At 38.0% G+C, this 24,651-nt stretch overlaps 1 protein-coding gene across 2 annotated transcripts in view; it reads left to right on the forward strand.

Annotated features, from left to right (window-relative positions):
• Positions 1–3,478: 3,478 nt before the first annotated feature.
• The window catches only part of gsna (gelsolin a), a 30,203-nt gene continuing 9,030 nt past the window's right edge, over positions 3,479–24,651 (forward strand). The window contains exons 1-11 of one of the 2 annotated variants that reach the window (XM_023266410.3): positions 3,479–3,649; positions 13,276–13,476; positions 17,653–17,807; positions 19,657–19,818; positions 19,938–20,087; positions 20,166–20,255; positions 20,800–20,932; positions 21,808–22,112; positions 23,211–23,344; positions 24,163–24,253; positions 24,439–24,465. In XM_023266410.3, the coding sequence (XP_023122178.2) occupies positions 13,281–13,476; positions 17,653–17,807; positions 19,657–19,818; positions 19,938–20,087; positions 20,166–20,255; positions 20,800–20,932; positions 21,808–22,112; positions 23,211–23,344; positions 24,163–24,253; positions 24,439–24,465 (1,443 nt within the window). In that variant the 5' untranslated portion in view covers positions 3,479–3,649; positions 13,276–13,280. The remainder of the gene's footprint in view (positions 3,650–13,275; positions 13,477–17,652; positions 17,808–19,656; positions 19,819–19,937; positions 20,088–20,165; positions 20,256–20,799; positions 20,933–21,807; positions 22,113–23,210; positions 23,345–24,162; positions 24,254–24,438; positions 24,466–24,651) is intronic. The other variant, XM_023266411.3, reaches the window with a different exon arrangement.

Genomic DNA, 24,651 nt, shown 5'->3' on the forward strand with positions numbered 1-24,651 from the left:
TCTTCTTCTTACACACCCCACTCGAATCTCTTCCGCACGTGAACCAATGGTTTTTTATGATGCGCGCACAGAGAAAGGCGCGTGCACGTTGACGGACATCAGCATCATCATTATAATCACACTGTCCTACTTAAGCAGTAATAGTGTTAATTCATTCATACTACTATTGAAGTAATCGTATTTAATGGGCTTGAGTTTCCAGTGACTCCTGTAACTCTCAACTTTCTATGATGCAATTATTGAAACACATACATCTTTGTCACATAAAGCAATCACACATTTGTTTCTTTCATGTATTTCTTACAAGTCTTTTGGAAATATGACTAAACCTGCTGGGTCAAAAGTATACATGCAGAAATTATGATATTTGGTTAAACATCCTTTGCCCATGAGTCTAAGAAGTGTCAAATGGGCCCTAATTAAATTGGCTCAAAGGAGTTACCTGTAACCATTCATGAGATAATAAATCTATGAGCACAGAAAAGACAGGACAGAAAACACTTACCAAGTACTTAGAATGCAGTTCTGAGATCCCTAACTGGGCAGTTTCACCACCTTTCACTCAACATGTTCAGTGTGGACAAAAATGTGCATGAATTACTTATGGCCATATCAATATATATAACTTTTTAATATCCTCATACAGGACTGCTGCAGTCTGAAAGTTCCCTTTGTCAAATCTTTTACTACCTGTCAAAATTTCAAGGAGGTATATTTCTTCTCCCCGCCTTATTTTATACTAAGTTGTGTATACTATAAGGCAAACATTTTTTGTTTGTTGACACTGGAGGGTACTGAAGAGCTTGTAAGATGCTTTAGCACCACAAACACACATGCCTTCAGATGTGCAAAAATGATAGTTTCACTACCCACATGAACACTTCAGATCCTTTATCTCCTTCAGAGCAAGTGTGCCCACTGAAGACAAGAGGAACACAGCATTCCTAACCTGCAGCTTGCTGAGAAATGAAGGAACGAAGACGAATATCCATGAAATGGCAGGCCCAAGAGAGAAGAAAACAAGATGAAAATTTCTTTGTCAGGAACTTGTTCAGCTGGAGTGGAGCTTTCAAAACTGCCAGCTGCAATGTCTTATTAGGCTTAGTGTAGCTGTCAGTCCACTCCCAGGCGCTGCTTTCTGACCCACTTCACCTGTCCATGACTTCAAACCCTATAATTGACATTTCCCAAGACAGGATCCACCCTAATCTTTGTCTAAGAAACAGCAGAAGTGCAGCCCTCTGCTGGTCCAACAGCTGAACCTCGTCACAGAGACAGAGAGCACAAAAAAACGAAAAGTTCCAGCGAGGAAATAAAAGGCAAAGCAGATGGGAGTAACGGACACCCTTGTGGAAAGATTTTGCAGTGACCAGCTGGCAGCCTAAGTTTTATGTAAAATCTATTTTTAAGATTAATCCGCCAATGCCACAGTCGACTGTTTTCACTGCTGCTAGATGTTTGCTTTAGTTTCTAATTGCAAATGTTCCCTGTGAGATTTTTGGATTATCCAGATATAATAATCAAGATATTGTTTCTAGAAACAGACACTGGGAGCTATTTTGGGGTCACAAATCAAATTTCAGTTAACAAGCATGTTCATTATATTAGGTTAATGTGTTAGCATGCTACCATTTGCTAATTAGCACCGAAGCACCGTTGACACTATGGATGATGTCTTAATGCTATAATGAGGGTCAATACAGTCATTTAATAAGCACAAATGTGATGCACAAATGGTGGCATCAGAGGAAATGAAAAAGTTTTGGTCACCAAAATCATTAGGGTTCCTCCTCTGAGAACCTTAAATGTCTGTATAAGCTATTGAGAAGATGCAATATGGTACAATAAGGTGCAACAAAATGTTGTGTACAGTGCCATATAAATGTAAGGATAAAAAAGGGTATATACAACTTCTGTAACTGACCGTTTATTACTGAGGTTTTATATCATTCAAGTTAAATTTCCTGTTAAGGCAACCATCTTCACTGCTCAGATAACTATATCATATTTGTCTAGAGCCAGTTTGTTCAGGGTGAATAAAAACATTCTGCTTTTTGCTTTTTCAGGCAACTAAAGGTCCAACAAGATTTAAAGACTTGAGGGTTAACTTGTCAGCAGGTTGTTGGGGTGAAATCATTTCTCTACTTAAAAAGACTTTAAATGTAGCACATGATTTAAAAAAGACAAATTGTTGGTTAGTGTTTCAAGGCCTGAGGGTAGAGTTACAATCACATTATGCATGGTAGTAGTAGTATTTGTAGGAGTACTAGCAGTACTAGTAGTTGGTGCTAGTAGCAGTAATAGTACTAGTGGCAGAAGTAGCAGTACTAATAGTAGTAGTAATTGTACTAGTAGTACTAGCACTCCTACTTCAAGTGCTGGTAGTACTAGTGGTAGTAGCAGTAGTACTGGTAATCATACAGTAGCAGTACCTGTGGCAGTAGTAGTATGAAAAGTAGTAGTAGGAGTCTGAGTAGTACTAGTACTAGTTGTGCTTGTGGTACTGGTAGTACTAGTGGCTGTAGCAGTAGGAGTGCCAGTAGTAGTAGTAGAAATAGTAGAAGTAATACTATTACTAGTAGTAGCATTGGTAGTGCTGGAGGAGTATTAGTAGTACTTGTAGTAATACTAACAGTAGTAGTAGGAAAAGTAGTAGTAGTAGTGGTTGCACTTGTGATAGTAGTTGGAGCAGTACTACTAGTAGTAGCAGAAGTAGTACTAGTACTACTGCAATGGCAGTTGTAGTTCTAGTAGTACTAGGAGTACTGATAGTATTGGAGGGTTATTAGCAGTACTTGTAGTAGTACTAACAGCAGTAGTAGGAAAACTAGTAAAAGTAGTTGTAGCACTTATGAGAATAGATGGACCAGTACTAGAAGTAGTAGTAGCAGAAGTAGTAGTAGTACTGGGAGAGTACTAGTCGTACTGGGAATACTACTAGTAGCAGTGGTAGCACTAATGGTAGTAAAAGTACTACTAGTAGTCGTACTAGTACTAATAATAGTAGTAGTATTACGTAAGAATGCGTCACAGGGAACTACTGTATAGAAGTTGAATCTGAGCATGCGCACTGCACCGTCTGTACTACAGTGATTCCAGCAGGTTTGTTACAGCAGAACCAGACAGCGGCGGTGTTGTTCAGCGAGATCCTGAGTGGACGTCGTGGCCGGAAGTGTCAGTGGTGACTGGGAAATGAATGTACAGAGATTGTGAAGTAGAAAACACCTTTATATTCTGTTCTTTTACTGAAACTGCAACAGAGAAGTTAATTCTAAACCTCTGCACCTAATGTTCAAATAACAAAAACGCTACAATTAAATGCAGCAATATAGTACAAAAATACCATCATGCATGGATTTCTATTGCTACTTATGGCTTTGTTCATTTGTTGACAGATAAATAGATAGAAAATATATTCATTGACTAAGAAGGTGGGTGTTGTCCGCCCCTCCCCGGTGCAGCAGCAGCAGGGGAGGGTCACTGGGAGTGTCCCGGGCCACGAGCATAAACTGCGGCTCTGCGCTCAATCGCTCCGCCGACTCGACGCCTCTCTGCTCCCGCTGCAGCTTGGAAACTTCTCTCCGCGGCTCTCTCAGGTCCACAACCGTCCGTCAGTCCGTCCGTCCCCGATCACAACCTCCGCTTTCAGGTAGGGCCTGATCCATTTTACGCAACAAAGCAGCCTGTGGCACAGATTACTGCACGGTAATTTAATGCCTCACTTAATGCCCGTTATTCCACATTGGAGCAACGGTTTCAAATAAGGAAAGACTATAAAATAAGACACTCTGCTTTCTGGTTTAGTTTGACTTTTCTTCTTTATGTGGAAAATGTAAAACAAAGAGTACCAAACGCAGCTTTTACTAGATTAAAGTGGTGCGCAAAGGCTCCATATACGGGCAGCCAATGGAAACTCTGCATGATGTGGCTCACATTCTTTAACTGTTTCAGATGAAACTTCCCTGACAAAAAACCCAAATATTATGCAACATTTTTTGCAGCAGGAGAGTTTTTAAAAAGTCAAGTTGGGCATCTCAGATTAAAAAAAAAACAAAAAAAAACACTGAGATTCTCCATCTGTGGTTGCTATAGAAACTATCAAATAGAGGTTTTGTTTTCCAGGAAGTTAGTCACAACATCTCCTCTGTGGCTGTTTGTTGAATGTGTCAGACACCCTGCTGCATGTGTGAGGTACAGATATAGATAGACCAACCAGGAAGAGCTATGTCAGATCTTGGCTTCAGACATTATGGGATGCCTGAATGTGCCAGCTGTACTGCACCCCACTTGAGATTCAAAAGCCTTCAACAGCTGTGTGCATGCTTTATAAAAGCCCAAACTTGAGAAAAAGACTGAAGGTCTTAGTATCTTCCATGCTTAGAACAAGAAAAATCTGCATTTCTGTAGTATGTTGTAATTTCCTACTTAAGCTGCTTTGTTTAGACTCAAAATTCATAGAAAATACCTCATCAAGGGAACATTTCCAGCCTGCTTTAAAGTCCTCACACGAAATATGACAGCATGTCTTGTGTTATTTCAACTTAAACACGGGTTGAGTTTGCAGTTCAAGTCTCCTGTGGTCAGGAAGTCATGCGCTGACTGTCCTCCGTGTCCTCAAATGCAGAGGTGGCACGTCATTGTTGGTGCTGCAGCAGTAGTTTCACATGCAAACACAGTAAAGACTAATTTGGTGGTTTGCAAGTCAGAAGTTTTCTAGATTCAAACAGGAAGGAGATTGTCTAGGTTCCCTTTAACCATATTTTCTGCCTACAGTCATATGAAACTACAAGTCATTCTAATGGAAGTTGTTGTTTTTTTTTTTTTTTGACTGATTTTGACAAGAAAACACTCAAACCTTTTAGAAACAGTCCCTACAGACAAAAGTGGTACAACGCTACAAGGAAAATTAGTTTCTGCAATCATATTTTCAGCAGATGTAACTCTTCGCCTGTTGAAAACGGTAACGACACCTCTGGCATCAGAAGTTAGAGTTGCCCCTTTTAGCTGAAATAACTTCCTATAGGCATTTTGCAGACTTGTCCACCAGACTCTGACATCGGCTTGTTGGAATTTTTGAGCACTTTCATGCAAAATTCTAGCAGTTACAAGGTATTTGAGGGTTTTATTCCGTTTCAAATCCTCCCTCAATGGGATTCGTATGTGGACTTTCTATAATTTTGCTTTTTGAGACGTTCTTTGGTGGATTTGTTGCGTATTTCAGATCATTATCATGCTGAAAGATCCACTTCTGGCTTTTGGGCAGATGGTCTCACATTACCTTCTAGCATTCTTTGATATGGTGCACAGTTTATAGGTGAATCAGTAACTGAAAACTGCCAAGTCCCTGAGGCAGCAAAGTAACCTTGTGCTTTACAGTTGGTGTGACATTTCTGCTTCTAAACAACAGTATTTGGTTTACGGTTAGTGTGGCCAAACAGCTCTATCTCTGACTTGACAGTGCACATTATCACAAAAGTCCTGCTCTTTTCCTCTTCCTCAAAGTGTTTTTTTCATATTTTACAAGTCAAATTTGAACAATCTTCTCCTGACTCTAGTTGTAGCACTTTGGTGCCAAAAGTTGCAGAATTACCTGCAGATCCTGTGATGAAGTTTAGGGGTTTTTTTTTTTAGACTTTTTGCATCAGATAGTCTGGTCTTGGGCGTACAGGGCAGCCAGTCCTGGACAAATTGGAAGTCATTTGTAATCCAACCCACTTGTAGATGATATTCCTTACAGTAGATAGGTTTACTTCAAATTTTGTCAGATTCATAAGCATCCACTAGCTTTTTTCTGAAGATCTTGGGAACTATTTCGAGACCCTGTATGTAAATAAGATCCTTAAAGAGTTTCTAATCATTGACACCTAATGTGGAACCATTGATTCTAGTTATATGGATGGGAAGCTGCAATAATTTTCTTCCTTTTTCCACATGGCCAATGAAAATGACTAAAATTGTTCGTTTTATGTGTCATTTCTTAGAGTATGCCATCTTCATCTGCAGGCTCTGGTTTTGGCTTGTTCAAAAATGTTGAAAAAGTTTACAGTTTCCATGTAATACACTTTTATTTTACACAACTGTTCATTATATCAAACACTGACGAGAAATAAAATCAGCTTTGTCCAAAAATGTCCAGAGGCCTGTGCATCATCAGATCAGTGATTATTAAGTCGGTGTTAACAGCAGAGTTCTTCAGAAATGATGGCTAAACTTCACCGCCCCTTAACCAAAGCTGTGGTAGATGAGAAAGTGCTCGTATATTGTCAGTTTCATTGGTTATTGTTGGGTGTGGCATTAAGAAAACCCCAAAAAGTTGCTTTCTTTAAGCCTTAACATCATCTCCAAGTGATTTTAACTTCTAAATCCCCTACCAAAGCACATATTAGAGGAAGCTAAGTGAGCAATACATTGCTCAAAATATTTAGAGGCACTCTGTAGAGAAGTTGGGTGTTTTCCCTTTGACTTCCACATACTCTAGTTATGGAAATAAGGCACCACCTCTTACTCAAAACACACATATGGTTTTCTAGTTGCCATGCAGCAAGGATGAGGTAATATTTGAGACGCTGTAGACACATAGCAAGTAAAAAAAACAAACATAACCTTCTTCATTTTGCTGTGTTAGAAATACAAGTTTGTTTGGGAGGAGGTGAGGAAAACAATAGAAAAAATTATTTCAAAACAAATTCCAACAAATCCAAAATTTTTCCTCCTGGGACTGTATCCAAAAAATTCCAAATATAAAAAACATGAAAGAGCTTTTATAGACCTCAGCTTGCTTACTGCTAAGAAGTGTATTGCATTACTTTGGAAATCAGTGAGTAGACCAAGTATCAGCCAGTGGGTGAGACAGATGCTGTCAAATCTCCCTGTAGAAAAAATAACTTACATTTTGAAAGACAAGCAGCAGGTCTTTGAAAACATATGGGGACCCTTTGTGAAGTACGTCAAAGCTCAAGATTTAGCAGACCCTCAGATTGATGAGTGATTGATGGACCATGCAGCTTCTGCACCTGCATTTTTATTTTTGTGTATATTCTCATAGGAATGCATGAGCACTTATGTACTAATATAAGGGCACTTAAGTGCTGATTTAGTTGTGTTATCTTTGAAATAACAGACTATAACTGGACTTGCACTAAAGTTTATAGAGGAGAGAAGCAGTTTGTTTGTTTATCTGTTTGCTGTTAGTTTTTTTGTTTGTTTTTGTTTTTTGTTGTTGTTTTTTTGTTTTGTTTTTAAAAAGCAGTAAAACAGTTTGTATTCTATTTTATATACAATGTAAAGATGTTTCCATTGCTGTGAAAAACAAAATAAAAATATTGTGGAAAAGAAAGAAATACAAGTTTGATTGGACTGATGTGGGTCAAAGAGCTGTGGCTGTTTCCTAGTAGTGTTTACAGGTGGACTGTTCCTGAAACAACCCCCTCATATCCTTTAATAACCACCCATATATCAGGGATGTTATTTACAAAGTCGTAAACAGCCATTTGGATTCTCTTTGTCTTACATTATGCAAACACAGTATGGGGGGAAGCAGAGTTTGCCCAGAGCCTTATCTGATGAGTCCTGAGCGAACTTAAGAGGCTACGAGTGGCATGCATGGAGAAAATGAGTCATGAGAAAGCCCCCGTCCTGAAGGAGGAATCTCTTTAGACAGAAACTCAGGACAAGCGTGCTGCTATATTAGAGCCAAGAAAACCAGATTTTCCACTATTTTGAGCTTATTTTTGAAGCGGGACACCAGCAGACAAATCACAAGGGCTTGGAAAACACCTCGTCATATGAATCCACTCGTTGCTTGTCTGCGCAATCTGAGTTTTCAGTCGGGCCTCCAAGCAGACACAAAAGAGAGGCTGGTGAAAAATGGGGGAGGGGATTGGACAACTGAGGTTTGGAATGACGAACTCTGCACGTTTGTTTGGAGGCGAAGGGGTGTTTAGGCCCACAGACGAGGGGGTACTGACTGGCTGAATGCCGCTGCTGTAATGTGGGGTGGGCTGCAGACACCAGCTGCTTCCCTCAGCTCGCCTGTGAAGACATGCTGACCAGCAGTCATGTGACCTGTTCTTATTTAAGCCTGTAGCTGTGGGTGTGTTGAGTCAAACAAACCAGCCCTCCTTGACTCACTTCAACCACTTTACCAGGAACATTAAAGCTCGTTTCAGTTGGCTGCTGCATTCACACAACCAAAAATATTAGTACTGTGTCTTAAACTACCCTTTAACCTTGTTGTGTGTTAGTTTTTATCATCTACGCTCGTCACAAGTTGCGAAATTTTTAATGCTGGCTTTGAGTCCTGCATTCCCTCTGATGTTTGCTTTATTACGTTTTTATTAAAATCTGCAATGTTTCTCTCCATCTCCAAGAAGATCACGGTTTTATTTATTTATTTAATGCCACAGAGGCTATGATTTTCAAAATAAGAAGTTGTGCGAAAGTGGTATTTTCCATGAGCGAAATGTTTATTGCACTGCCGTTGGAAGAAAAGTCTGTCTTCTTGACCTCATCAGAGTTTCAGGAATTTTTAAAGAAATTCAGCTTTACTTTTGGATGTTGAAGAAACTAATCATGCAGCTTGATTTTGAACATTTACAGCAAGGAATAAATATGATACTTGGGTGTTTTTTGTCACAGATTTGCACTACTGTACTCTACAAAATAGCGCTGAATGTTTGTGTAACGACCAATTTTAAAGCATTGTGCTGTGGTTTCAGATTGAAGTCTTTGCTGTAGAGTCGTCTCTATTAATGAGCACGCAAGCTGTTTTCAGATTCCTGGGTGTGACGGTTTAAATTAAGGAATGGACGCAGTATATTAAGGAGAAGTTAATGATGTATTACCAGCTGCTTAAAAACAAAGTGCTATTGTTCTCTGTCCCCACAGTTGCTTTAGTTCCCCCAACATTTACGTAGTAGTACTTCTCTTTTACATACTTTGTCACCAGATAGGATTATGAGATGCTGGCTGGAGTCGCTCATGTCCTTAAATTCACCAGTGTTGGTGACAAGAGGTGGTTAGCCTAGCTTAGCGTGAAGCCTGGAGGTAGTGAAAAACAACTAGCCGGGCTTCGTCCAGTAATGAGCAATGCCAGTAACTCTAAAAACACATTGTACCTGGGTTGTTTAATATCTAACAGAAAGATTAATCTGAAAGAAAAATGCTACAAGAACAAGTTATGGTTTGAGAGAGCGTTAGTTGTGAGTCCTTTTCTGTTTGTTGAAGAAGTGGTTACTGCACAGTGAGAATAAAACTACAAGAATTGCGACCTGCTGTTTGCCAAGAAATACTAAGGGTACATAACTCCCAGGAAGATAGTCATTTTTGCATCTGTTTAAAAAATTGGACAAAAAAGGTGCCTTAGATAAACATTTATTTTAATAGTTCAATTGCTACTACCCATGAGGCAACAGCCAGAAACCTGAAGCCGACGCTGAAGTGCCAAAAACTACAGTTCCTCAAATGTCCACTTGAGGCTACCTGCAAAAGTCAATCAATCCTCATAGACCTCCATGTGAAAATGTCCAATTTAACAGCAGAACAAAACATGTTTACATCCTGTACACAAAAAGCGGTTTTGGTCTTTATAGCTAATTTCTCTGTTCATGACAACTGTATAGGGGAGGAATTTGTATACAACTCACCTGCTTAAATGGTATTACGACTTGAAGTTATGCATAATTAAGAACATGGCCGTGAGACGCTTGCATGATCCACCTCAACTTCACCTCTTTGCTCATTGTTACATTAGCCAGAAGTTAGGAAGAGTCAGCCGTTGCCAAGGTGCTAACAGTTGGAGCCTCCACGCTGAGCTTCAAAACCATCAGGAAACCTATGGATGGCATCAAAGAGGGTTTGTTCAACTTCATGCCAGTCTATGCTGGTAACCAACAAGCCTCGTCCCATCTAATGCTTTCCCTACGTGCAGACCTGCTAGCAGCTGTTGTAGCAGTACTTGATGGCGCTCAGCTTGCTCTCCCTTGAGTCTCTTATCCCACAAATGGACTCCAACTCCACTGTGTTGGACTGCAAGTGATAGCGATAGTCCATGTTCTGTTCTCCAGGAGGTCTGTGGCGAGCTGGAGGCCCACTCCAACCAGAAGCTGCAGTAGATGCAGCTGGTTTATGTGCCGCTATTCTAAGCTCACTAAGGTTGCTATGCAGAACAAGGATGCTATAAAGTTCACCCATTATGAGATCGTCAACTACCACAGTCCAAAACAGTGGAGATGGAGTCTATTCATGGGACAAAAGACTTGCTGCTGATGCAACTGAATGACAGTGAGGGTTGCCACAACAACAGTATGCAGGCAAGTAAACCTGAGGTGGTTAGCAGCAACTGATCTTTTAAAATAAAACCCTTACAAGTTGCACATTTAAGTCTTAATGCTAGGCTAGGCCTTATTACTTCCTGGTTGCTGAAAGTTCTATCATCCAGCTCTCAGAAAGGGATGAACTTTCTGAAATATTGAGCTATTTCTCTGACTTTCATGTCAGACAGCAAGAAACAGTTCACAGTATACATACGATGTATAAATACAGCTTATCATTCTATCTGTATACACTAAACATCATTAAATGCCCTGGAGCAGCGTTTCACTGTTACTGTTTAACTGGTTATTTGAAGTTCTTATCTTGACAGTTGAGACCACAGTGTCCGATTACCTGGAATTTCTTGCTAATGGTTCTTTGATTGCTTGTAGGAAAACAGAAGGATTGAGGCGATAATAAACAGGGATGCACACTTGATTAGCTGTAAGACAGAAAACATCACTTTAGAAACAGTTCCTTCTTCACTGTTGGTACAAAATTGTTGTAAAAATCTCTACTACATTTAAAATCTGCATCAGCACTTAAACTTGCCACATTTTGCTATGTCCATGCGTCAAAACATGATTGCTCAGTACTTCCTGGTGAGAAATTAGTCACTAAAACTTCCTCATGAATTTAGAAGAGAACCCAGAAGTACTTGGTGGTGTCCAGTGAAGCCAGTTTTAGTTGATGATTAAACATAGATTTATCTGCGTTCCTCTTCTGTGTGTTCAGGGATTCACTAAACTGAAGTCATCCTGTGAGGCCTCAGATGTTGCAGCTCTTCTGTCTGACTTTGTGGTATTCAAGCTTTTCAGGATGGAAACTCTGCAAAGTTAGTTTATAATGACTGTAATGGAATTATCCTGCAGCCTAAATTGTATTTCATCCAGCCAAACCTGGATGTAGACGCAGTATTAATAGAATTTCAGGTGGTGCACAGCCTCATATGACTCCAGTACAATGTTGTTTTGACTTTAATGTGAAATTTAATAGAACTTTAAATGTTCATATTGTGACCCAGAGAGAGATTTAAGTGTTTATTTTCCTTAGTTTGTCAGAAATCTACCAGAAATGTGATAAAATATGTCACAAAACTTTAAGAGATTTGCCTGTTAAAATGGTCTTTGCCCACATTTTCCACTTCGACTCATGCCAAAGCTGCAAACTACTGCGGACCGAGTCTGACTGTTACATAAGAGCAGAGCTCAAATATGGAAAAAGGAACCCCATATTTGTTGGCCTGATGGCATTCTGAGCCACTTCCCTGTTCCCGGGTCGGCAGCAGATTCCTGCCATGTTTGTGGGCAGACGGTGGCTCAGAAGAATGGGCGATTCTTGATGCAGTGTGGACGGTTAGTCATGCAAATTGAAAGGCAGCAGGTCCAAGCAGCATTCCTGTGGAAAAACTGAATTCTGTGTTCATGCTGAACTGCATGACCTCCAGTTTAAACAACACCTAAACTTGAGCTTTTTAGACAGCTTATTAACCGACAGCAAAGACGCATTGATGGTTTAAATGTCCTGAGACTGTATCAGCATTTAGATAAGTTGAAGTATTTGACAGAAGCCCCTTTCAGTTCAGAATAAGTGTCTACACTCGAACTGCAGCAGTTACTGTGCAAAACTAGCAGTTAATGTTGAGTTGGAGTGAGTGTGGGTCACATTTTGCCCTGAAATTACTGCTTCATGGCACCAGTTGTGTAATCTGATGAGGTTTTAACCACAAAACGATCTTTAACTTCAGTGAAAACAGCAAAACCAGAATGCAGATAGAATAAATTAAGAACATGCACGATCCTGAATTCTTTCTTAAGGACATTATAACGAGTATTTTCTTTAAAGTGCCTCATAATCAGAGGCTAGTGAGTGTTTTTGGATTTGTTCTGCTGTTGAAACTTCTAGGAACAATTATCACAGCACATCTTCATAGTTCATCCAGTTAATCTAGTCAACGAAACTCTGTGAGAAACATATCAGAGCAGTCACTGTTCTGCAAACACTTGCCTGCCAGACGCCCACAGCAAAGACTTTAACTGGATGCTCGACTCCCATTTTGAACATGTCAAACATCCACACTTGCTACAGAGCAGCCAGCCGGTTGTAATCCAACCAGCACACACACCTACTTCAAACTCTTGATCAGGCGCCATGTGTTTTCATGCTGTCAGATACGACTGAAGTGTTTGATATATGTGCGAGTGTTTGACTGGACAGTTGTCTGAAAGCTGATGTGTTGATTATCTGTTTCTCTGAGTGCAACACTAAATAGTTTAAATACTTTTCTGAAGCCTGAGGCTGCAGGAGGATATTTCTGGGCCGGATTAAACTCAGCAAACTTTTGAGAAATATTCAGTTTAATTCATAGCGCCAATTCACAACATATGGATTGGATTCTCATTGAGCAAGAACTTATCAGAGGAAAGGAACAAAAAAAAAAACGTCCTCTTATTAGCAAGATATTGGATTAATAGGGTTTTGGCATCAAAGTGGTGGAGGTTTTTATGTTTTACAAGCATTTAACAAGACCTGCAAGTCCAAGTCAAGCCACAAAACACAGAAAATACACTATTTCATGGTGCATATGAGAGGTTTGCTCCATCTCCCACCACTACTGGGTGGATCCAGCTGTGTGTGTATATATAGTTAAGATAAAAAAGGGTAAATTTATCTGTAAAGCTTTATTTGGTTAAACACAGTGTTTTTTTGCCACCTCACTAACAGTTATGACTGTGACTAAAGTCATAACTTCCAAAGCTTCCTCCTGCAGGAAACACCCTGAGCACAGAGCAACGGTGACTCACTCCGCTCAGCATTAATGTCTGACTACATCCCCAAACTTTACCTCTGTATCCATGACAACAGCCGAGCCTGAGGGGGGAGGGGCTTCCAGAGTAAAGGGAGTCCCTGTGCTGTTTATTACCGAGTGAAATCAGTAAATCTGCTCCGTGTGGCTCCCGGCAGGCAGGATGGCAGCGCAGCACCCGGAGTTCGAGCGGGCCGGACAGCAGCCGGGCCTGCAGGTGTGGAGGGTGGAGAACTTTGACCTGGTGCCGGTTCCAGAGAACCTCCACGGCGGATTTTACACCGGAGACGCCTACGTCATCCTCAACACCATCAAGCAGCGTTCCGGGAACCTGCAGTACGACCTCCACTTCTGGCTGGGTGAGTGCAGACAGACGGACGGATCCTAAAAATACAAATACAGCTATTTAAAAATACCGCATGAAAAATGGAGCTTCAGTAAAAGTACACAAGAATGAACAGAAAAATGTGGTTAAGAGTTCTGTTTTTTTCCTTCTGACTAGTATACACAGTAAACAGCAAAACAGAAAAAAAAAAAGCAAAAAAGACCTTAAATGGACGTCTGCAAAGTACAGTTTTAACTAAGGGCGATACAGACTTTAAATAAACACAGCATGAATATTTATAAAACAATTTGTGACATTTTTTGCTTGACACATCAAATACTTTTCAAGATAAACTTTTTTTTCCAGAAATTGCCTCATTTTCAGCATGTTTTTTGCATATTGAAATTTGATGCGGTTTGAACATTTATATCTCAGAAACTATTAGGTAAAGACAAGGTAAACACCTGATATTTCCACTGTTATACTGTTAAACTACCCCAGGACTGAAAATAAAAGCTCTTCCTGTTGTATTAAAATGAGATAAAACAGGAAAAATAATCAGACTCCCCTGCAAAAAGCAAAATTTTGCAGACTTTGTACAAGACAAGACTTTAAATGGATGTCTGCAAAGTACAATTTTAACTAAAGGCAATTATAAAGACTTTAAATAAACTTTCGGGGAAAAAAATACAAATTAAGTGGGAAAAACTGCATTACAAAGTAGAAAAACAAACGTAATGGAAGCTATTTTTAAGACGGTTTCTGCTCAGCAACTTCTGATTTGCCTGAAACTTTCATAGCGTAAAAAATGGATATTCTTAAATACATTTGTGAAATTTTAGCTTGATATATAAAATACCTTTCAAATTAAATGTTTTAATAATTGCCTGTCGACATTATAACAAGTGCATCATTTCTTTCGATTAGCTACTGAAACTTTTGTTAAAGTGTTCTCGAAAGAACAATTAAAAATCTCAATTAAATAAAAGTACATAAGTATGAGTGGCAAAATGTTGTTAAAGAAATAAAGTAGAAGTACTGGTTGATAGATATATTGATATATATGGCACCATAAATTAATAATAGAGTAATACAGTGGGTCAGCAGCTTGTTCCTGTTGTAGCTGCTGCAGGTTTAAAGCACTTGAAACACAGTTTTATATAATTATGTTCAGGGACTGCAGGTAAAACCGACAGTTTCTTAGATGATTAATGGGAGGAAAGAAAAAAAACTGAGGTCTGCTGCACAAAATTAGTGATTTTTGGTGAAATATTGCATCATTTATTGAATTTGTGAGAAGTTTAATGGGAAAAATCACTATCTGGTGGAGCTATAACAACTAACAGACATCATAAATGTCACCCAGACACTTTTTGTAAACACATCAGAAGGTTTAATCTTGAGCCATGTGTTGGATTTTAATAGCTTATTATATTATTTATTGTGTAAAATCTGTTTCTTAAAAGTAATGAAAGCTGTTAGATAAATGCAGTGGTAATATCTAAGTAAAATACTCAAGTAAAGTGCAAGTGTTGAAGCGTAACACTTGAGTAAATGTATTTAGTTACTTTCCACCACTGCTTAGTGTTAATATATGAGGCAGTAAAGGGGAAATATGACTGTTCTCTTTAACTATATTAGCGTGAAGGTGAATTTGCAGGATTGTTACTTCTTTGTGATTATCATCTTAACATAAAATCAAGTTTTATGTGTGTCCAAATAAACACTGAATTAACTTAATTCATTCAGCGCTTCTTGAATGTCTAAAACACTTTAAAAACAGCTTAAACTGACAACATCTCAGTAATAATCTGATGCTATATTCAAATATCTTTGAAAGAAACAAGAGGTAAACGTTTCTGGATTCATCTGGTTGATTTTTTCTTGTTTCCGTGGACATGTGGCAGCAGAGATGATGTCAGTTTTCCAGAGCAGATGAGCGTCTTTACAGATTGATTCCACTGGACGGTTTCGCTGCGTTGCAATATTTACTGCAGATGTTGACACAGTGAGTCAGGAGGTGAGGGCTCAGTTCTAGTTCAAATCTTTACTCCTCAACTTTTAGCCTGTTTTTAGTGCTTAGTTACTCCTTCTGATTACTGTACACATAGAGCTAAGAGTCAAATCCCTTGTTTGCGTGTTCAAACTTGGCCAGTAAAGCTGATTCTTGGTCTTACGAATCAAACGGCTGGTTGGAGAACAGTTTTAACGGAAGATTCTTTGATAATCTGGAAAACTTTGCCACTTCTGAAGACACAGTGGAATCAGACATATTTCTTAAATCTTCTAAAACCCCCCTAAGGAGGTTTTTCTAGAATAGTTAACAACAAATTTTAGCACGTAGAGCTCCATTCTCAGTGCAAATGAAGAGATTAGATGCTATAGTTCAGCAAAAGCAGCAATATATTGCAAAAAATATTCAGTTTTAAGTTAAAGTTTTGTATTTAACTGTTGACTCTACTTTCTGGCATCAATCTAAAGTCACTCTCTCATTTCAGACTGGTTTAGCAGCTCAGTTTCTTACTGGTTTTAGCAAATAACATCACAAAACCCTCAGTTCTGGCTTCTCTCCACTGACTTCCTGTTCGTTTTAGAATTAATTTTAATATTTTAAAGCTACACAGCAGAAATGTTGAGCCTACAGTGAACCAGCTCTCAGCTATAGATCCTCAGGTGTAGCCTTCAGGCCATTTTCAAAACAGAAGTTTAAATTCAAAGGTGATCCTCAGTCGAGAAATGACTTTTTAATGAGAAGAAACAGATCAAGACTTTTGATTTTTATAGACTTTCTTTGGTGTAATGTCATCTTTTACCTTTTTTGTTTGGAAATTAAGGTTGTTTAAAGCGCCCGTTTTAGAAGCGTTTGCACCCTATCGATCCTTTTTCTCCATATACAAGAATATATTTACTACTTACAGAAGACAAAATTACTATTTTCCTACATGTAGAATAATTCTTTGCAGTACACTTCCTTTTCACATTCAGTAGAATCTGTGCAACATCTGTATTTAAAATAAGATAAGATGAGGAAGTTCTTTTGCCAGATATTTCTCAGAAAAAAACAAAATTACACATAAGAAATTCAGCATCTAAAAAATAGAAAAAGACAGAGATAGAAGTACAATGCGTTGCTGAAATAAAACATGTCAACGAAAATAAGACTAGAATAGAGGACTAAAAAGTAATACTGGCAAATATACTGAGGTAATAATTTAAATCACACATGATAATGGAATATTGCGAATTTCTACATATGAAAGAATCTGTTCAGGTATTTTTTCTGTAAATGCAAACTGCAAATTTGCCCCAATCTTATCTTTTTTCATCTTATTTGTATTTATTTATACTCATATGATGTGTTTTGTATTTTTGTATATATATGTTTATATAATTTAACTTTAATTTCACCTTGTTCTTGTCTGTTTAAATTTACCTTAGCCTGGCTTTCTGTTGTTTTGTGGCATCCTGGGCATTTATTTTTAATGGCGCCATATAAATACAGTTATTACTATTATTGTTAATTATTATGAAATTACAAGCTATCAGTAAAATGTACTAAAATATCAAAAGTTTAACTATTTATGCAGATTTTATCACCATTAAGTTACCTTATACATTAACATATTAGCAACATTTATACATAAAAGGCAAATTTAATCTACTTTATACACTGTTTAATATATTACTGCTTATCAAATTTTAAAATATTATGTCACGACATTAAATTAAAGTACAAAGAGAAACATAATAAATGAAAATAACAAGAAATTAGAATATTAGATGTATTATTATGCATAACAAATGAAGATAAAGGTGTTACGTAATGTAGAAAATGTGTTTGTAAAATGTAAATCTAATCAATTAATTAAAATTCCAATTGATTTGTATTTGAAGTCGAAGTGAGGAATCAACGTTGGAAATGAGTGTTTGCAGGTAAATAAAGTGTCTGGCTGTGTGAATCTCTAGAAAGCAGAATCAGGTCTGTGTGTCTTTATTGATCTCCTCTGGTGTCAGTCGGTTTAATTGATCGTGGAAACCAATAAACAGGAACTGATGTCATCCGGGCGACTGTGTGCCACCAGAAATAGAATCATGTTGATGTGTGAAAGTGTGTCGGGCTTCTCTCGTCACAGCACAGAACGGAAAGACTCACTGAGATGAAATAAAAGCAGGACTGACATGGAGCTGATCTGCGGTTCCTTCTTCTCAGGTGATTTCTGCACCCAGGATGAAAGCGGCTCGGCGGCCATCTTCACGGTCCAAATGGACGACTTCCTGGGAGGGAAACCGATCCAGTACCGGGAGGTGCAGGGACACGAATCCAAAACCTTCCTGGGCTACTTCAAGTCTGGAATCAAATACATGGTAGGACCTCATGTTAGCACCAGGAACAACATTATTCTCAGTATTTTTCTGCTTGGTTAAGTGTATTTTCAAGGTAAACTGGGGAAATATTGCATGAAAAGTGTGACATTCTCGTTGCTATACTGTTTTCTTTCAACATCTCTTAAAATATGAACCACATTTTCTCACTAAGTTACTGTAACATGGAAGTTTACTGCTGAGAAACAGCAATTTAGAACAATAGAATATCATCTTTCTGTCTCAGCATCTCTTAATGTTGATATTTGACTAAATGGACGTCTGCAAAGTATAATTTCAACAAAAAACCAGCAATCAAGATTTTTAAATAAACACAGTAGCATATAAGGACAGTTAAAATACTAAAAAATAGAAATAAAATGAGAAAAAAATTTACTAAAAAATAGCAACCAAATTTAATGGAAACTGCAGATTGCTAAAGCACAGAGCTACTCCATCATCTCTGATTTGCCTGAAAATTTTAAAGCATAAAATATTGATATTTAAAATGATATTTGTGAAGTTTAGCTGAATATATCAAAAACTTTTTTTTTCAAACGTTGCCCCACTTTCAGCACGTTTTTCTGCATATTGAATTCTGAGGGTGTTTGAACATTAATATCTCAGGAACTGTTAAAGGTAAAAACCTGATATTTCCACTGTTACAGTGTTAAACAATCCTAGGACTGAAAACAAAAGCACTTCATGTCGTATTCAAATGGGATAAAACAGGAAAAATAATCACACTCCAGTGCTAAAAGCACAATTTCACAGACTTTTGGTTCTTAAATGGACGTTTGCCATGTACAATTTTAACAAATGGCAACAATAAGGACTTTAAATAAACAGAGAAGTATATAATAATGATGAAAAAAATACAAATAAAATGGAAAAGTGCACTACAAGGTAGAAAAACAAACGTAATACAACTTATCTTTAAGACAGTTTCTGCTTGATCAATTTTTATAGTAGAAAATAGCTAATTACAAAAATATCTGTGAAATTTTAGCTTGATATATAAAATTCTTTTTTAGCTAAATGTATTTTAAAAAATGTCGATCCACTTCTAACAAGTTTTTTCACACATTGAAATTCAAAGCTGTTTGAACAAAAATATCTCAGGAACTATTAAAGATAAAAGACATTTTCACTGTTATTTCTCATCATGTCATTGATTCGGAATCTGTGGTATGGAACAAAAAGAGCAAATAGTCTCTGATTATGGGTGAATTGAAATAGTAAAAAAAAAAATGAAGTCGTCATAAAAACAACTGAGCAGGAAATAAGAAAATAATGGATAATGCAGACGTGAACTGATGATATTTTCTGAACCATCTTTAGCTGCATGTCACATCAGAATAATACAAAACATATAGGATGCTTTTTAATATGAAATATTTGGTCACAAAAATGAAAAAAATACAGTCATTTTGGTGAATTTTGTTTATATAGGTTCAAAGATGAGACTTTTCATGATTCATATTTTTTTTTCATATTTTAACTCATTCATAATCACAGATTATCTGATCATGAAAATTACCAGTGAAAATCTCAGGCTTCTATTATTAATAGTTCACGAGATACTGTTGTTCAAACAGCCTCAAAATTCAATGTGCAACAACATGCAAAAGTGGGTCAAAGGGGGAAAAAGTTCAATTAAAAAGGTACAATACTGGTAAAGTCTTGGTTTAATATTGGAAAGTTTTACGATTATTAAGCTTTCATTGATTTTGTGACGTTATATCATCATTATTTTGTCATTTTGAGGCTCTAAACGTCCCCAAAATATCATATAAAACCAAGAATAACATTTTTCTGCAGCATTTCTTTAACTATGACCTTTATCTTCCAGAAAGGAGGCGTTGCGTCCGGCTTCAAGCACGTCGTCACCAACGAGGTGGTGGTTCAGCGGGTGTTTCAGGTCAAAGGTCGGCGTGTTGTCAGGGCGACGGAGGTGCCGGTCAGCTGGGACAGCTTCAACCAGGGAGACTGCTTCATCCTGGACCTGGGAAATGTGAGATTATTACTAAACATACGTCAGAATGTCGTCTGATTTCTGCTCATGTGCATCATTTAGCAAAGTGAAGCAGTAAAAATGACCAGAGAAGTGGTTTCAATCTGCTCTGTTTACAGGAGATCTACCAGTGGTGCGGATCCCAGAGCAACCGCTTTGAGAAGCTGAAGGCCACTCAGGTTGCCAAGGGTATCCGTGACAACGAGCGCAGCGGCAGAGCTCGGGTTTACGTCTGCGATGAGGGGATGGAGAGGGAGAAGATGTTGGAGGTGAGAATCAACTTGATTTTTCTGCAGCAGCTTTTTTTCTTTTTAAATTAAAATTAAAATCACCGCCTCTGTCTTCAGGTTTTAGGGGACAAACCAGACCTTCCTGCTGGAGCCTCCGATGACATCAAAGCTGATGCTGCAAACAGGAAGAGGGCCAAACTCTACAAAGTAAGAGCACAGATTAATTTAGTATATATTATATTTTATGAGGTAAGGTGGAAAAACCCCAGTATCAAGTTTTTGACACACAGTGTGATGAAGAAGTTAAATAAAGTGTTAAATAAAATGCTAAAACAGAAAATAAAAGTACTTTATGGCATATTTAAACCATATTAAATGAGAAAAATAATCAACCTCCTCTGCAAAAAGCACAATTTCCTAAAATAATTGAATTTTTTTGTGTGTGTGTGCGAAAGACAAGAGCTTACAGTTTTAACAAAAAGCAAAAATAAAGTCTTTAAATACACACAGTACCATATAAGGACCATTAAAATAAAACAAAATACAAATAAAGTGAGAAAAAATGCATTATAAAATAGAAAAACTAATTTCATGAACCTAAAAAAACAGAAAACAATCAGCTTAATATTAGCAAGCATTGTATTCCAAGATTTCTTTTTTGCATTAAGGAAGAAATAAGTATTGTCATTTTTCATAAGAGCCTTGGTAACATAACCACCTTCTTCTTCTTCTTCTTCTTCATTTCCTGCAGGTGTCTAACGCCAGCGGAGGAATGACCATCGCTCTGGTGGCTGCAGAGAATCCGTTCGCTCAAAGCGCCCTGGAGTCCAGCGACTGCTTCATCCTGGACCACGGATCAGATGGAAAGATCTTCGTCTGGAAAGGTCAGTACAGGGAGGATTAAAGCAGTAGAATCAATATATAGTCATTTAGCAGAAGCTGTGTGGTGACCAAGCTAGCTGTTTCCAGTCTTTGTGCTAAGCTAAGCTAACTGAATTGAAAGAGTTACATGAACCCAAGTGTTGAACTCTTCCTTTACATGTTAACAACTTTGTTTGTAGTTCCATCTCCAATTGTGTTCTCCTAAATAAAAAAACAAAAAAATTCAACTTGTTATTAATTACATACATATATTTGGAATATTTTTTCTTATTCAAATAAAATAAACACAAAGAGAAGTTTATTCATGGTAGCCAAAAGTTGCAAAAAAAAATGCACTTTTTTTTGGTAACTAGAGTCTAATTCTACCATTATAATAATAATAATCACAATAAGAAGAAGAAGAAGAAGAAGAAGAAACATATTGAGGAATTATTTTATGATATTATTGCAGGTCCTTATTGGCCTTAAATGTTTAAAAAAAAAAAAAAAGTCTATTTTGTTTTCGAACGACAGCAATATTTTCTAATATATTTTCTGATGTTTAGGGCTAAAAACACTACAATATTAATGATAATGATAATAATAAACCTTATTTATATCACTCTTTACAAAGACATTACAAAGCGCTTCACATCAAGTTTAAATGCAGGAAGAACTGACTTATACCAAAACCAATGCAATGTAGGAAGGCAAAAAGATAGAATAAATAAAATAAAGTCAGTTCAGGAAAATTAAAGCTCATGAAAAATCAGGAAAATCTCTCCAGCGAAAGTATGTTTTAAGAAGCGATTAAAAAGACGTTACTGATTGGAGATGAGTTTCAGTAACTCCCGTCATGTTTCCTCTTGTAATATTTCTAACTTTCTTCTAACTTCAGGCAAAGATGCCAACATGGACGAGCGGAAGGCGGCGATGAAGGCGGCGGACGAGTTCATCAAGAAGATGGGTTACCCCAAACACACGTCGGTGCAGATCCTGCCGGAGATGGGCGAGACGCCGCTCTTCAAGCAGTTCTTCAAGAACTGGCGGGACAAGGACCAGACGGTGGGTCTGGGCGTCGCCTACATCGCCAACAGCATCGCCAAGATCCAGAAGGTGCCGTTCGACGCCGCCAGCCTCCACGAGTCCGCGGCCATGGCGGCTCAGCACGGCATGGTGGACGACGGCAGCGGAGAGAAACAGGTGAGAGGGACTGGAACCGTGTTTACATGAGCATTTTGAAGTAGTGTGTTAGAAAAGGTGAGTGGAAACGGCGGAATTGAAAATATTTCTTCAACTTTGCGAAAGTTTTTAATGCTCACTTGAAGGGATTTTTGTGTTTTGTGCTAGTAAATACGTGATGCAGCAAACATTTAAGAGATTTCTAATAACTCTAAAGAGGCTTCCGGAGGTACCTTACACCTGCATTTACACTTTTAACTGTTTTAGTTGTTTTACTTTGTAAAACTTTGTTTTATTGTAATTATGTAAGCTATAAAACACTGTAGAGAAGTCATTATTTGAAGTATCACGGGTCAGTTTTTTGCTTCACTAACAATCAAAAAACATACTGATGATTTGTTTTAGGTTGTAACTCTTTTTGATATTAAATTATGCAGATATTTATGCTGGTATATTTGGGCATTTTGGGATTTTGTCTGACTTTCTGCTGTCAGAATTGTGTGTGTATGACTCTTGACAATAAGGTCCTTTTCCTTATTTACTTATGTGTTTAAAAAAAAGTCTCACCAATTTATGTACAAACACCTACAGGATGTTTATGTTTTGGGCTTTAGAAAGGCAACAATAACACTACTAACAATAACGAGTTCAAAATGAAACCCTAAACCCTACAAATTGGGTCTTTGAATAACTTTTCTGAGGGTTTCCTCGATTTCAAACTCAAAACGTTCCTCCACAGTGGTGAACTGGAGGAACCCCAAAAGGTTACTTGAGGTTCTTCGATTTCTAAAACTGTAAAAACGTTCCATGTCTGTGTTTTTCTGTTTGGACAGCATGACACATAGTTAGTAACAGCTAATATAAAAGAATAATAATTACAACTTGCCCGATTAAACTAAATTCCGAAAGATTTCTCAATTTTTCTGTCGTAGAAAATGAAGGAAACTAGTTTTGTTCATTTCTTCATCTTCTTTGCGACTTTTGCTTCTTCTACTCAGTTTATTACAGCCGTGAGCAATGAAGGCTTCTGGGTGTCACTTTGGACCTTGATTTATCTTATACCTTTCTGTTTAATATTAAGTTGCTACCCTAACTGAAGAACTGTATCTTTCCTGATAGATCTGGCGTATCGAAGGATCCGACAAGGCCCTGGTGGATCCATCCACACATGGACAGTTCTACGGAGGAGACAGTTACATCATCCTGTACAACTACCAGCATGGAGGACGTCGTGGACACATCATCTACATGTGGTGAGAATACAAGAACAGTTTGACATGAATTAGGCGAAATTTATTGTCTTAATGTGTGAGTGTAGGGCTTTTATATATTAGTGAACGTCCATTACATTCAAACCCTTACCATATAATTTCACACAATGGAGTTGAAGCCTATCAGCAGCAGGTAAATCTCTGTATTTAACAGTATAAAGGGGTTTGAGTCAAAGGTCTGTGGCAAGATGCAGGTTTTTTTTTGTCCTTTCCTGGTGTGTGGGAGTTTTCTTTTGAAGACTGAGAATGTGGTGAAAAAAACCTAGGAACCATCCAAGACAAGTTTCTGAAGATCCAAATAAAAAACTAAATTAGATGTTTAGAGTAAGGATTACAGTCTAACGAAACAAGAGAGCTATCAAGAGGGAAGCATACGCCACAAGCAGTGTTGATGTAATTAATTACTTTCACTGCCAGAAGGGGGCGACAAAAGCTCCAGAATGCAGGATTAAACACCTGAAAAACAAAGTTGGTTGACATGAAATTACAACAGCAAAATGTTAAAGGTGGAGCCAAAGATCTCTCATAGATGTGGGATTAACAACCATTAAAGTTCATAGTTTCTAACTCAACCAAGTTAAATTAAACAATGCAAAAAGGCTGAATGAAAGCTGGAAAATGTACTAATTGGCAGACTTAGAGAGTGTTTGGAAGTCAGAGCTCAGAGACAAACAAGTTTATATGTTTCGCTGAGTTAGGAAACTAATGGGGTTGGATTGTGAGTGCATAATATGTCTCAGTTTGTTCCTCTTATTATGTTTGAATACAATAACAAACAGATAAATCCACCTTGTCTCCAGGCAGGGGATGGACTCCAGTCAGGATGAAATCGGGGCCTCTGCGATCCTCGGAGCTCAGCTGGACGAGGAGCTCGGCGGTGGTCCTGTTCAGGTAAAACATGTCGCTCTGTTAATTCGTCTTTATGTCGTTTTCATGTGCTTACATTCATTTTATCACCTGTTTTATTCATGTCTGTGCTTTCGTCTGGCTTCTGACCGAGCTCATCCTGTCTGACCTTCGCATCCTCTCACTCTTTTCCCTCCTGGTTTCCCTTCTGCTGCTTCTTTCCTGTTCAGGTTGTTGGTGCTCCTATAACCACTCAGGTATTTTCCTTCCCTTCCTTTACTTTCCCTCCTCATCCTCCCAAAGAGACTCCTATGGTTCGTCCAGAGCCACACACAAAAAGACAGAAAGAAACGTCCCTTCTCTTGATTTTTAAAGCGGTGTTTTTGTTTATTTGGCTCTTTAATGAATGTGGTAATGAGTTTACAGCGAAGCCATCTCAGACA

The sequence above is a fragment of the Amphiprion ocellaris genome, chromosome 17 (genome assembly GCF_022539595.1).
Source record: "Amphiprion ocellaris isolate individual 3 ecotype Okinawa chromosome 17, ASM2253959v1, whole genome shotgun sequence".
Lineage (NCBI taxonomy): Eukaryota > Metazoa > Chordata > Actinopteri > Pomacentridae > Amphiprion > Amphiprion ocellaris.